Source organism: Cherax quadricarinatus, chromosome 54, assembly GCF_038502225.1.
Source record: "Cherax quadricarinatus isolate ZL_2023a chromosome 54, ASM3850222v1, whole genome shotgun sequence".
Lineage (NCBI taxonomy): Eukaryota > Metazoa > Arthropoda > Malacostraca > Decapoda > Parastacidae > Cherax > Cherax quadricarinatus.
In genome coordinates, this window is record NC_091345.1 from 19,428,100 (window position 1) to 19,440,598 (window position 12,499).

Consider the following 12,499-nt stretch of genomic DNA (forward strand, 5'->3'; position numbering starts at 1 on the left):
GGACAAAGGAATTAATGTACAATTGCTATGGATCCCATCACATTGGATTACTCCTTCATGATAAAGTTGATATGTTAGCCAAGAAGAGTACCCAGAAGGAGAATGTAGAATATAACTTTGGTATAACTGTGTCTAGCATTAGGAATAATATTAGGAGAGAAGCAAATAATGAAAATGATTGTTATAGGAATGCAGTTAGAAGCCTGAGTAGATTTATAACCCACTTTGATATCATCAACGTAGATAAGTATGTTTATGGAGCAACTTGCAATGTGAACAGACTGACTGATGTTGTAGTGGCCAGGCTTAGGCTTGGTTACAAGTACTTCTGGCAGTTTGGGAGACACACAGATGATGATCAAACTAAATGTAAATTATGTGATCAGGCATATGGTCACTCTCTTGAACACTATGTGCTTAATTGTCCACTTATTGAGTTATACAGAGACAGACAGTATAATAACCTATGTGACATGTCAAGATATCTTATTAATGAAAATAAGATACCAGATATACTAAGCAAATTTCCTAAATTTGCTTGCAACAGATAAGTGAACTATAGATATGTAGATATAAATCCATATGTATTCCTGTTAACCCTTTGGGGCCTAGTTCCTAGGCCTTTTGTGTATCCATATGCTCTCGCGCTACCGTCCACAGGATGGATATGGGGTGCACAATAAACTAGCCACTTCGGTGGCAAAATCTAAAAATCTACACACTTGCTGCTATGTATGATAATCTATGTAACTGTATTTGTGTATACCTGAATAAACTTACTAAGTTTTCTTGAAGAATATTGAATTTTAAAAGGAGAGTTAAGAGTTTTCAATGAAGAGGTTCTAGTGAGCATCAAAATGGTATAAAATACCGACAGGCTGTTAGGTAAGACACATATGCAACAGTTAGATATCTTTATTTCGAAACGTTTCGCCTACACAGTAGGCTTCTTCAGTCTAGTACAGAAAAGTTGATAGAGGCAGAAGAGACATGAAGACGATGTAATCAGTCCATCACCCTTGAAGTTTTGAGGTAGTCAGTCCCTCAGTCTGGAGAAGAGTCTTGTTCCATAGTCTGAATCAATATGGAGAGTAACAGGAGCGGCAGCGGCAGCGGCAACAGGAACCTTGTCCTCTATTTTTACTTCTACCTGAGGTTCCCAGCAGCCCAGTGATGACCTAATCAAGACCTGCATAACACTAACATATGTGGATACCCAGAATGATATAAAGCAACTGCAGAAATCACCCAAAAGTTCACAAATTACCAACAAATAGGACTCATACTACACCTCCTACCCCGCTGCCACTGAAGTGATACTCCACTACATTCACCCATCACCCATCGCCTACAATTCACCCGAAGCCACAGCCAATGGACAAGGGTCAGAACAATAAAAGAAGATCCAATAACCAGCTAAGGACTCCTAACATCAAAGGTGAGAGCAGCAATAACACGAGGAAAACTTGTGGTACTGCCAGCCAGGACACAACCCTCATCACCCACCGGCACCACCACAACACACGACAGACAACAACAAACATGGCTGCCGCTACAGTCCAAGATAACTCCTTCTCAGTATTTGATGTCAAGAAGATCACCGACCCAGAAATAGCTAAACTCCTTATGATTCAGAACCAAACGATCACCAAACTAACTCAAGAAATGCAGGAACTAAAGGCTAGCAATGCAGATTACCTCAACAAGATCACTGCTCTAGAACATAAACTAGACACTCTAGAACAACAAAGCAACACCCACACCCGGTCCCTAGACACCATCAACACTCTAAAAGACCAAGTCACCCTACTTACTACCAACATTACAGAGGAAAGATCAAGAGTGGACCAACAACTTGCCACTGTCATAACCAACTTCCAAGACCATAATGACCAACAGCAGCTAACTGACGCTGTTGTAGTTAACAGCAAACATCTCCCACCCACAGTCACCCAAGAGACCTGCATGGAGACCACCCTACAGCTTATCAAGGACCACCTTCGCCTTAACATATGTAGTGATGACTTAAAGGATTGCAAACTGATGGGCCACCAAGCAGGTAAAAAAACAGTGCTGTTAAAATTCCAAACTAGCCTACAAAGAAACAACCTACTAAAAACATCTATTTCTATGAAAACTGATGTTTACGTCAATGAGTGCCTTACCAAAACGAGACAAAACCTTCTTTATCGGCTAAGAAAATTGCGCTATGCCCAAAAAATCCACCAGTGCTTTGTGAGGGATGGAAAAATAGCAGTTAGGAAACAGCCCACTGGGAAGAGATACTTCATATCCACAGAACATGACCTTAAAACATATTTAAGTGAGGCTGGACTAACAGAATCAGAGTAAAGTGCAGATAATACCCATAGTCCACCGTTAGTGTTATATTGTCATAAATTCGTGCCCCCCTAAAATTCTAATACCCCAACTACTTTTAATTGTCATTGTTGTATTCAACGACCATTCTACCTCATAGTCTTAATTGTATTTAATATCTACAGAATCTATCTCCTTTTTTACAACTTACCACATCACTGTTCCATCTTATTTTTTTATAAACTAACCATAACTTGTCTTCAATAATTCTACCTCACTTTAAAAAATACTCAATTGCCCAATTTTATTCTAAATCCCTATTATTGCCCAATTTTACTTTAAACTATATTGATCAAACTTATTGTAAACTTCTTTTATTGACCATTTTTATTCCATACTTTTTTAACCTAGTATTTTCAACTACAACTTTTATATTATCCTGTCTGCCATCTTACTAGCATATTATAACCAAGTCATTGCCATTTTTATTTTTATCATTTTTTTTATTATTATTTTGCTACCTTAATTTGTGTATTTTATCCTGTCAATTTAAATCTAATTATACTCTAATTCTTGTAAACAACTTATATAAGACCTTAGTGCAATTACAATTGAGAGTCTTGTTCCTTTATTATATTATTAGATTAATCACAGTTTTACTCTAGCTCATTCTAGCTCAATACATAGTCAATACCAAATTCACTATACTAGACCATAGTGCAATTACTAGTGAGGGACTGGTGCTATTTGTAATTTGTATTTTTATATTATTAGACTAAACCTAGTTATACTATAGCTCTTTCTAGCTCAATACATAGTCAATACCAAATTCACTATATTAGACCATAGTGCAATTACTAGTGAGAGACTGGTGCTATTTTTAATTTGTATTTTTATATTATTAGATTAAATTCAGTTGTACCATAGCTCATTCTAACTCAATACATAGTCAATACCAAATTCACTATATTAGACCATAGTGCAATTACTAGTGAGAGACTAGTGCTATTTTTAATTTGTACTTTTATATTATTAGATTAAACCTATTGTACTTTAGCTCATTCTAGCTCAAAACATAGACTCCACAAAAGTCATTATTAGACCTTAGTGCAATTACAAGTGAGAGTCTTGTTCTATTTTTAATTTGTATTTTTATATTACTAGTTTATACCTAGTTGTACTTTAGTTCATTCCAGCACAACACATAGACAACATCAACTTCATTATGTGTAGTAGTGACTATACCCTACATGACCAAAATACTCTAGCTATATACTTGTCCAAACTTCCTACCACTACAGATATCAGTACTAGAACTCAACACACAACTCAGGATATAAATAACCATAATTTAAACCTAGAAGATGATTGATCACGTTGACCCTGATCTAAACCTCCATAATCTGACACCCAATCAAAACCTATTGGAAAGTAACTGCCTTTATTACACAGCATCACAAGCCACCACTATCCTAAACAATGCTAAAAGTCTATCAGTACTTAACTACAACATCAGGTCCTTAAGCAAACACTATGATGACCTCCTAGCACTCCTTGAATCACTAAAGACACCCTTCTCCTGCATTATTCTTACTGAGACCTGGCTTAAGCAGGACACAATAGATATCTACCCTCTACCAGGATACACAGCAATTCACAACTGCAGACCAAACCAAGTTGGGGGTGGTATTGCAATCTATTACTCTAACCAATTATCTTGTCTTAGCACCACTTGCTTTAGTGATGAATATGGGGAATACATTTTTGCTAATTTTACTGTAAAAAAACTTAAGACGCCTATAACAATCGGTGCCATTTACCGGATACCTCACACAAACATCCCAAATTTCAGTGAGAAATTAAAGTCACTAATAACAAACAGACAAATGAATAAGCACCACCTTCTCTTAGCTGGAGACTTCAACATCAACCTTGGCTTACTAGATGATCAGCCTGTAACTGATTTCATCAACAATATGAACAACACACTTCTCATACCAACAATAACTAAACCAACCAGGCTCACTGAGACAAGTGCAACCATAATAGACCACATATGGACCAATATACTAGCCCCCCTTAAATCAGGGATAATCACAGATAGCACTACAGACCACTACCCTACCTTCCTCCTGACAAACATTAGTAAACCACCACTTGAATACAACAAAGTCTCATTTAGACTCCATGACGAGGCCTCAGTAAGGAAGTTCACAGCTGACCTAGAGACTGTTGATTGGCCTACAGAATTCTCCAAGGCCAATGGTATTGATGACCGGACAGACATTTTTCTTAACAAATTACTTAGACTATACAACAAACATTGTCCTATAAAAACAAAACAGATCACAAACAAACGGCTTGGTTGCCCATGGCTAACCAGCACCATTCTGAAATCCATTGACAAGAAACACCAATATGAAAAGCAATATAGACAGGGCTTAATACACAAAGATACTCTTAAACACTATTCATCAGCTCTCACCAAAGTAATAAAAAAAGCCAAACAACTATACTACTCCACTAGATTCATAGACACTAGAGGAGATATAAAAAAGACCTGGAAAACACTCTCTCAGATTCTAGGGACCCACAAACTGAGAAAAACCAAGAATATTGTCCTAACTAAACCTAATGAAACACCACTACATCCCACTGACACAGCTAACAAGATAAACGACTTCTTCTCAAATATAGGATCTAATCTTGCCAGTAAAATCCCACATACCAATGCCCATGCCGGGGACTACCTAGATGGGAATTTCCCTAATTCCTTCTATCTTGCACCAACTGAGCCCATGGAAGTCATTGAGATCATAAAGTCACTTAAAAATAACTCCGGGAATCTGTCTCATGTCCCACCATTACTGTACAAGCGAGCGGCCCATGTCCTTTCGCATGCTATTTCATTACTTTTTAACAAGTCACTAGAGACTAGCACCTTCCCGAAACTACTCAAGATGGCAAGGGTTACACCAATACATAAAGGTGGTGACCCTACAGACTTAACTATAGGCCAATATCTAACTTACCATTGCTATCCAAAATCTTTGAGAAACTCGTGCACAGGAGACTGTATTCATTTATAACAGCTCAAAACATACTCAACCCCTGCCAGTTTGGATTCAGGAAAAATAAAAGCACTAATGATGCAATCATAAAAATGCTAGATCTGCTTTACACAGCATTGGAAAATAAGGAATATCCACTTGGAATTTTTATTGACCTAAGAAAAGCTTTTGACACAGTAGACCACGACATCCTACTCCACAAACTTGATCACTATGGTATAAGAGGCCATGCGCTTGCTTATTTCAAATCTTACATTACTAATAGGTATCAGTACGTCACCATTAAAGACACAGCATCAGCAACACGGCCACTTGATACTGGAGTTCCGCAGGGAAGTGTCCTTGGTCCCCTGCTCTTCCTCATATACATCAATGACCTTCCAAACGTATCCCAACACCTGAAACCCATTCTCTTTGCTGATGACACAACTTATATCATCTTGCCACCCTCAACACCATTGTGAATGAGGAGCTGATTAAAATATCGACTTGGATGACAGCCAATAAACTTACGCTTAACACTGACAAAACCTACTATATTATGTTTGGTAGCAGAGCAGGAGATGCACAAATTAACATTAAGATTGACAACACTCTAATTACCAGAAATAATGGGGGAAAATTCCTAGGCTTATACCTTGACAACAACCTGAATTTCAGCACCCATATCCAGCATATAGCCAAAAAAGTATCCAAAACGGTTGGGATCCTCTCCAAGATACGATACTACGTCCCGCAAAATGCCCTTCTCACACTATACCACTCACTTATTTATCCATACCTCACCTATGCTATTTGTGCTTGGGGATCAACTGCAGCAACACACCTAAAGCCAATAATAACCCAACAAAAAGCTGCAGTAAGAATAATCACTAAATCCCATCCCTGGCAACACCCCCCCCCCACTCTTCATAGATCTAAACTTACTCCCAGTCCAGTACATCCACACTTACTACTGTACAATCTATATCTACAGGGCCTTAAACTCTAATATCAACCTTGACCTAAAACGCTTTCTTGATAGTTGTGACAGAACCCACAGGCATAACACCAGACACAAACATCTCTACGACATTCCCCATGTCCGACTAAACCTTTACAAAAATTCAACGTATGTCAAAGGCCCTAAAATCTGGAATACCCTACCTGAGAACTCTAGAACTGCAGACACATTCATCACCTTCAAAACTACCATTAGAAAACATCTTATCTCCCTGATACACCCCGTCAACTAACTACACGAATACCACCTGGTGGTTCACACTTACACTCACTCACTCATTTGACCATAAACAGAAATATTAATCTCAGTCTTAAAATAATGAATCCTGTTATACTCCAATACTGAAACTATGTACTGTGCCAAAACAAAAGCATTCACATTGCTAAACTCACAAACTAGTATTTAGTCACTTAGCCATAATACCAACTTACCTCATAATTTGTAATATTTTACAATTAAGAATAAAACTAAGTATGCCCGAAATGCCTAGCCATGCTAAGCGTTCTAGTGGTACACTCTGTAATCACAATTTTACTACATGTAAACCAAACAATAACCAAATTTCTGTAAACTCAGCATTGTAATCCTTATAGAGAATAAACTTTGAATTTTAATTTGAATTTGAGTTGAAGTGACAGGAAGGAGCCTTATATACCACCAGGAGGTGAGATGTAGGCCACTAGTAGAGGTAAGAATATAGTCGTTGGGAGGTCATGTCCCTCTCAAATCAGCTCTAGAGTATGGTAATAATAACTGAACAAGAGCAAAAGGTGTAAGGAAACATGCCCAGGTCTCTACCCACCCCAGGATCGAACCCTGTCTTTGGTTGTAAGCCAAAAGCAGTACCAAATGCATAATATACATTTATTTTAATATTTCGCATGTTTATACATTAGTTTATACAGTAAAACACGGAATCACTAGTAATAAACAGAATACATGCATAAATTCAACATTTTATTGGCTTTAGGCAATACAATAAAGGCTTATTATTTACAAACACAGACCAGCTGACCTGCAGCGAGACTCAAGTATACATGCTATATAACTATTTTTAGTGCAGAATTCATAAGTAATAATGAATATGAGTACTGATCAAGTGTTCACTCATGTTCATACACTTCTTGATACAAATAATTATTACATTCAAAGCGCTAAACCCGTTAGGGGTCATACAGCACCAGGGGAATGAGAGGTGAGCCGCGGAAGGCGATGGAAGTTTTCAATTTCTTGGTTCTAGTTCTTGACCAGAATCAAGGCTGGTCTTGATACATAAGTAGTATCAACATTCGTGGTCCCAGACTATTCAACATCTTACCAGAAGATATCAGGAACAATGCTGGAACAAGTGTAGAAGTTTTGAAGAGAAAACTGGACAAGCATCTTCACCAGGCCGCAGATCAACCAAGCTGTGATAGATATGTGAGGCAGTGGGCAACAGCCTGGTTGACCAGGCTAGCACCAGACGAGCCTGACCCATGGCCGGGCTCCGTGAGTAGTAACTTTCGAAACTCATCGAAGGTATATCAAAGGCACATTAAGAATAAGCCAGCAGTAACAACTTGGTTGATCAGACCCTGATCCACCATGAGGCCTGGTCTCAGACCGAGCCGCGGGGGCGTTGACCCCCGAAACCCTAGGGTTTCTTGATTGCAATAAGATACTAACACTGATCAGGTATTTCACCTCTCCCTGTAAATGTTGACATTAAAATAACTAAATAACAACTCGATAACAAAGGTAAAACAACTGATTTTTTTTTTAGAGAGATCCGAGGACAACAATACAATGTCCATTAGTGCAGGAAACCAGCCTAGTGTAATTTAAAGATATCCAACGAAAGGAAACCCTTGTTAGTACGATATTTCACCTACATGAAGCTTTGCCAAGTACAACATGTAGGTAAAAAGGTTTACTACTAAAGGTCTCTTTTTGCTTTATCTTTTGACCACATGTCAGCTACGCCATGCTTCAACCAGCCTAGTGTAGGTTATACATCCTCAACTAGACCCTACAACAAATTATCTATATGTATCTACAAGGCATACTGCAGAAAATATTGAAGAAAGGCCACACCGTAAAACAAATTATTGGGACAATGTGGTATGGTTTGTTTGCAATCGTGTCATTACGATTTCGTGAGTCGTGTTTTTTTTTCTTCAGTTAGCCTAGAACCCAAACTTTGGAATTATGAAATTAGAATCTAGGCCAAAGAACTTGGGTCTAGAACTTTGTGAATTAGAAAAGTTAATTTAAAAGCTTAGAAAATGTAAATAATACAGACTGGTGATCGTCCATTACATAACTAGGACCTGTGAACCTGCAGAGTGTGACCAGGACGAGGTTAGCACAATAAACCTGCCTTGTAGAAGCTAGAATGAAGCTGTGAACTTAGAAATGTGGTGCTCAACATCAAACCACGAATTAAACTTCTACAGTGGACTCCATTGAGTAGATTAGATAAAAACCTTCAAGCAATCAACATGAGACTGAAAATGGATTCTAAAACTTAGGATTTCTGGTAACCCAAACATAGAACTAAGAAAGTATTTTATCTTAAGGCAGATGTTCAAAATTTATGAAAAATCAGACGACAGATCAGAGATAATGGAACCTGTAATTTGTAAATTAATGGGCCCAATCTGGTTGGTATTATCCTGAAGGCAGAGAACCTCAAATCTATAACTATGTCGAGTTCATAGTGTGCTAGATGGGACTTCGATTATAGAACCAGGAGCATCTCAGAGCTTGTTAATCTTATATGATTTCGTGAAACGATCGTTAAGATAGGAGGTGGAAGTGACCTGAACCTAGAACTAGGAGTAGTTCAGAGTTAGAAGGTGGAGACTAGAATTTAATTATTTGTGTGATCCAATCTAAGTAGTGAACAACGCTGACATAGACGCCGGGAACACCAGAGGAACCACAGCCTATCCCCCAAGACACTATCCCGGCCAGCTGGTACCGTCCGTCTGGACCCTCACACGCCAAGGGGCCCCCACCGTCACCCTGTAAAATATGATTATTATTAATATTATTACATTTATGGAGGAAGCGCTAAACCATAGGGGTCATAATGCACCTAGGGAATGAGAGGCAATCGCATTTGATCCAATGAAAAACGGGGGTAGCTTCAATTCCTTGGAACAAGAGTCCTTTACCGACATCAGGGTACACCCGGCTCCTTAGAGGCAACATAAGAATACAAGATCACTAGCGTAAGCCTAAGGCGAGGGATCACTGATGTAGGCTTACTGATTAGGGATCATTGTAGTAGACCTACTGGCTAGGGATCACTGACTAGGTCTACTGACTAGGTATCACTGGAATAGGCCTACGCCAGTAAGGGGTCATAGTTTAATATATTATGCACCTCTATACTCATCCTGTGGGCAGTAGTCAAAGGATTAGAGGTACATTATGGGTCCAGGGACTGGGCCCCAAAGTTCTGATAGCTGAACAAGTTACAAAGGTAATGAACTCCAGGTAGATCTGGAAATAAGTAAGGACCTCAATGGAAATAAGTCACTCTGTCTGACTTTTTTGGGTTATCCTGGGTACTTTACACACATATGCTGCTATGTATGATAATCTATATAACTGTATTTGTGTATACCTGAATAAACTTATTTACTTACTTACCAAGTTACAAAGGTAATGAATCATCTACACGTCTATACATGGTTACAGTCATAAACACATTACAAAGTAATGAGCAATTCACACGTCCACACTCGGTCATAACTGTAATGAGTTGTAACTGTCTTCACTGACTGATGAATAACACATTTCAAGTTGAAATAGTTTACAAGAAGAACTGCATACTCTTTTGGTCATGAGGTCGCAGCATTTTCTTGGATGATCAAAATTGCACGTCCCACCTATTTTTCCAGATATTTCATGCCTACTGATACCCAAGGCATAGAATTTGCACAGATACGATTTCTGTTTGCCAGGACATTTTTGTGGCTGGGTTTCCTACTGGTGCAGTTTTTTTCTGACTACTATCTGTACCACCTGTATTAGCATCAGTACTACCACCAGTTAGTACTAGTAATGTACCAACACCATTCCCTGAAGCATCCTCCCCCTTTTTTTTTCATCTCCAGCAGTACTGTTGTTTTGTATTTCTGGATCTTGTAAGTCTAGATCTTTACCTGTTTCTTCAATACCAGGTCCACTATCTCCACCTGGTTCACTGTCTTACATTTCTATATCTTTACAGGTACTGTCTTCCAAGGCAGTACCAGGGGTGACAGCTCCAACTGCCCTACTCTCTTTACTTTCCCAACTGTCATACAAGACTGTCAAATTACCCAAAAAAAAGATTTTTTTCGTGTTTCTGTCTTTTAGTATAAATGAAAATTTTCTCTGTGTTCTGACGCTTGGGCAGACCCAGAAACATTTCCCTGTTTTAATATCAGTAGTGGTATATTGGTGGATATTTGCACATGTACCATGACCCCTTTTTTACAGAAATTACATGCAACCCAAGCGATATCTCACTTGGAACTATTTTTGCATATTGCACAGGTTTTCATGTTGGTAATTTTTTTTCTGTGTTGAATATATATAGTATTTATATCAGTGTCTAGTAGAAAAAAGGTATTTTGATATAGAAAGTATACAAGCACTAGCATTATTAACGTTTAGAATCGCACACATGATTGGTAAATCTCTGAATGCAGATGACGCACCACCGATTATTACAAAGAAAAGTAACACGCTGCAGAACAAGCATTTTATTGGGACACAGCGAAAAGTTGCATCAATAAAAGCTTGTACTGCAACATGTGTCTTCTCTTCAAATTAAACGAGTGACCTGCAACGGTCATGATATCACCGTGATACACATTTTGGATCCTTAAGGTTCTCGCTGGAGTGAGTTTTTGACGCTGCAAAACCTGTTAAAACCAATCACATTGAAGCACATAGAAAGGAAGGAATATTTTGTATCAGTGACGCCCGTCTCTGGACCCATTATGTGCCTCTAATCTTTTGACTACATCCTACATCCTTAGTACTAGGGTATAGGGATGACTACCACAATGAACGGAAATAAAGTTAAAAAAATGAAAGTCTAGGTTAAGTTAGGTTTGCCGACAGTCGAATTACCAGCAAATGTGACAACCCTCGGGACTGGAATTACCATTACAAGATTAGCATGATGTGAATACCACCCACAGGATGGGATCATTACCGACCACAGAATGGGTATGAGGGTAGAGCTAATATACGAGGAGATTTCAAATTGCCATAACATTATTGGTCAGTAATAATGCCCAAGATAAACCAGAGCGAGAACGTATAAAATATGAAACATTCAATTATTATTATATTCGTGAGGAAACGCAATGCTCGTAGGGGTTATACAGTGCTTGAGGAAATACTGTATGTCACCTTGCAGGCATCTTTGCCGGGTTCCCCACCAGCACACAGCATGCCAGGATGGAGGCGGTAGGTGGCACCCAGCCTCGTCTGTTGCAGTGCTGCTTCACACGCGTACCGTGGCACCACCAGCAGGTCCACCTCCTGAAATAACAACCCACCATATGCATTATTATTAGTTCTCTATAGCTTAGTAGTAGTAACATTATTATTGTCACCGTTGTTGTTGTTAATGACTTGGTGAACACAGGTTGTACTATTATCAAACGGAAGATCGAGCCTCCAGCATTCCATGCACTGTATAACCTACAGGGTTTTACTACAAGAACATAACCCGTTTCTTTTATAAACTGAGGAGCTACAGATTATATTTGCGCTAAGCCCGTGTAGGTCATTCGGCACAATGATGGAGGTTTGATCCTCTGTTCACTATTGGCTTTAATATTACAGTACAAATCCCAGAACTGGCATGCCAGTTTTAAGACTCGCTTCCCAAATTGGTTTGAGTCCCACCCACTCTGTGATTCGTTTGCAACTATGTTGATACGATTCCGTGATTTAGTTTAATATTTTTATCATGCGCCCCATACCAATCCTGTGGGTGGTAGTCAAAAGATTACAGAGGTACATAATGGGTCCAGGGACTGGACCGCAAAATTTTGATATCTGAAAAAGTTACAGTGGTAATAAACTATTTACTGTGCATTTTTATATCTGG

The 12,499-nt window shown here is 38.7% G+C and overlaps 1 protein-coding gene across 1 annotated transcript in view; it reads right to left on the reverse strand.

Moving 5' to 3' along the window:
- Positions 1-7,337: 7,337 nt before the first annotated feature.
- Positions 7,338-12,499, reverse strand: part of LOC128699233 (uncharacterized) — a 23,197-nt gene continuing 18,035 nt past the window's right edge. The window contains exons 12-13 of the mRNA XM_070096527.1: positions 11,794-11,925; positions 7,338-9,402 (exon numbers count right to left, since the gene is read on the reverse strand). Of these exons, the coding sequence (XP_069952628.1) occupies positions 9,241-9,402; positions 11,794-11,925 (294 nt within the window). The 3' untranslated portion in view covers positions 7,338-9,240. The remainder of the gene's footprint in view (positions 9,403-11,793; positions 11,926-12,499) is intronic.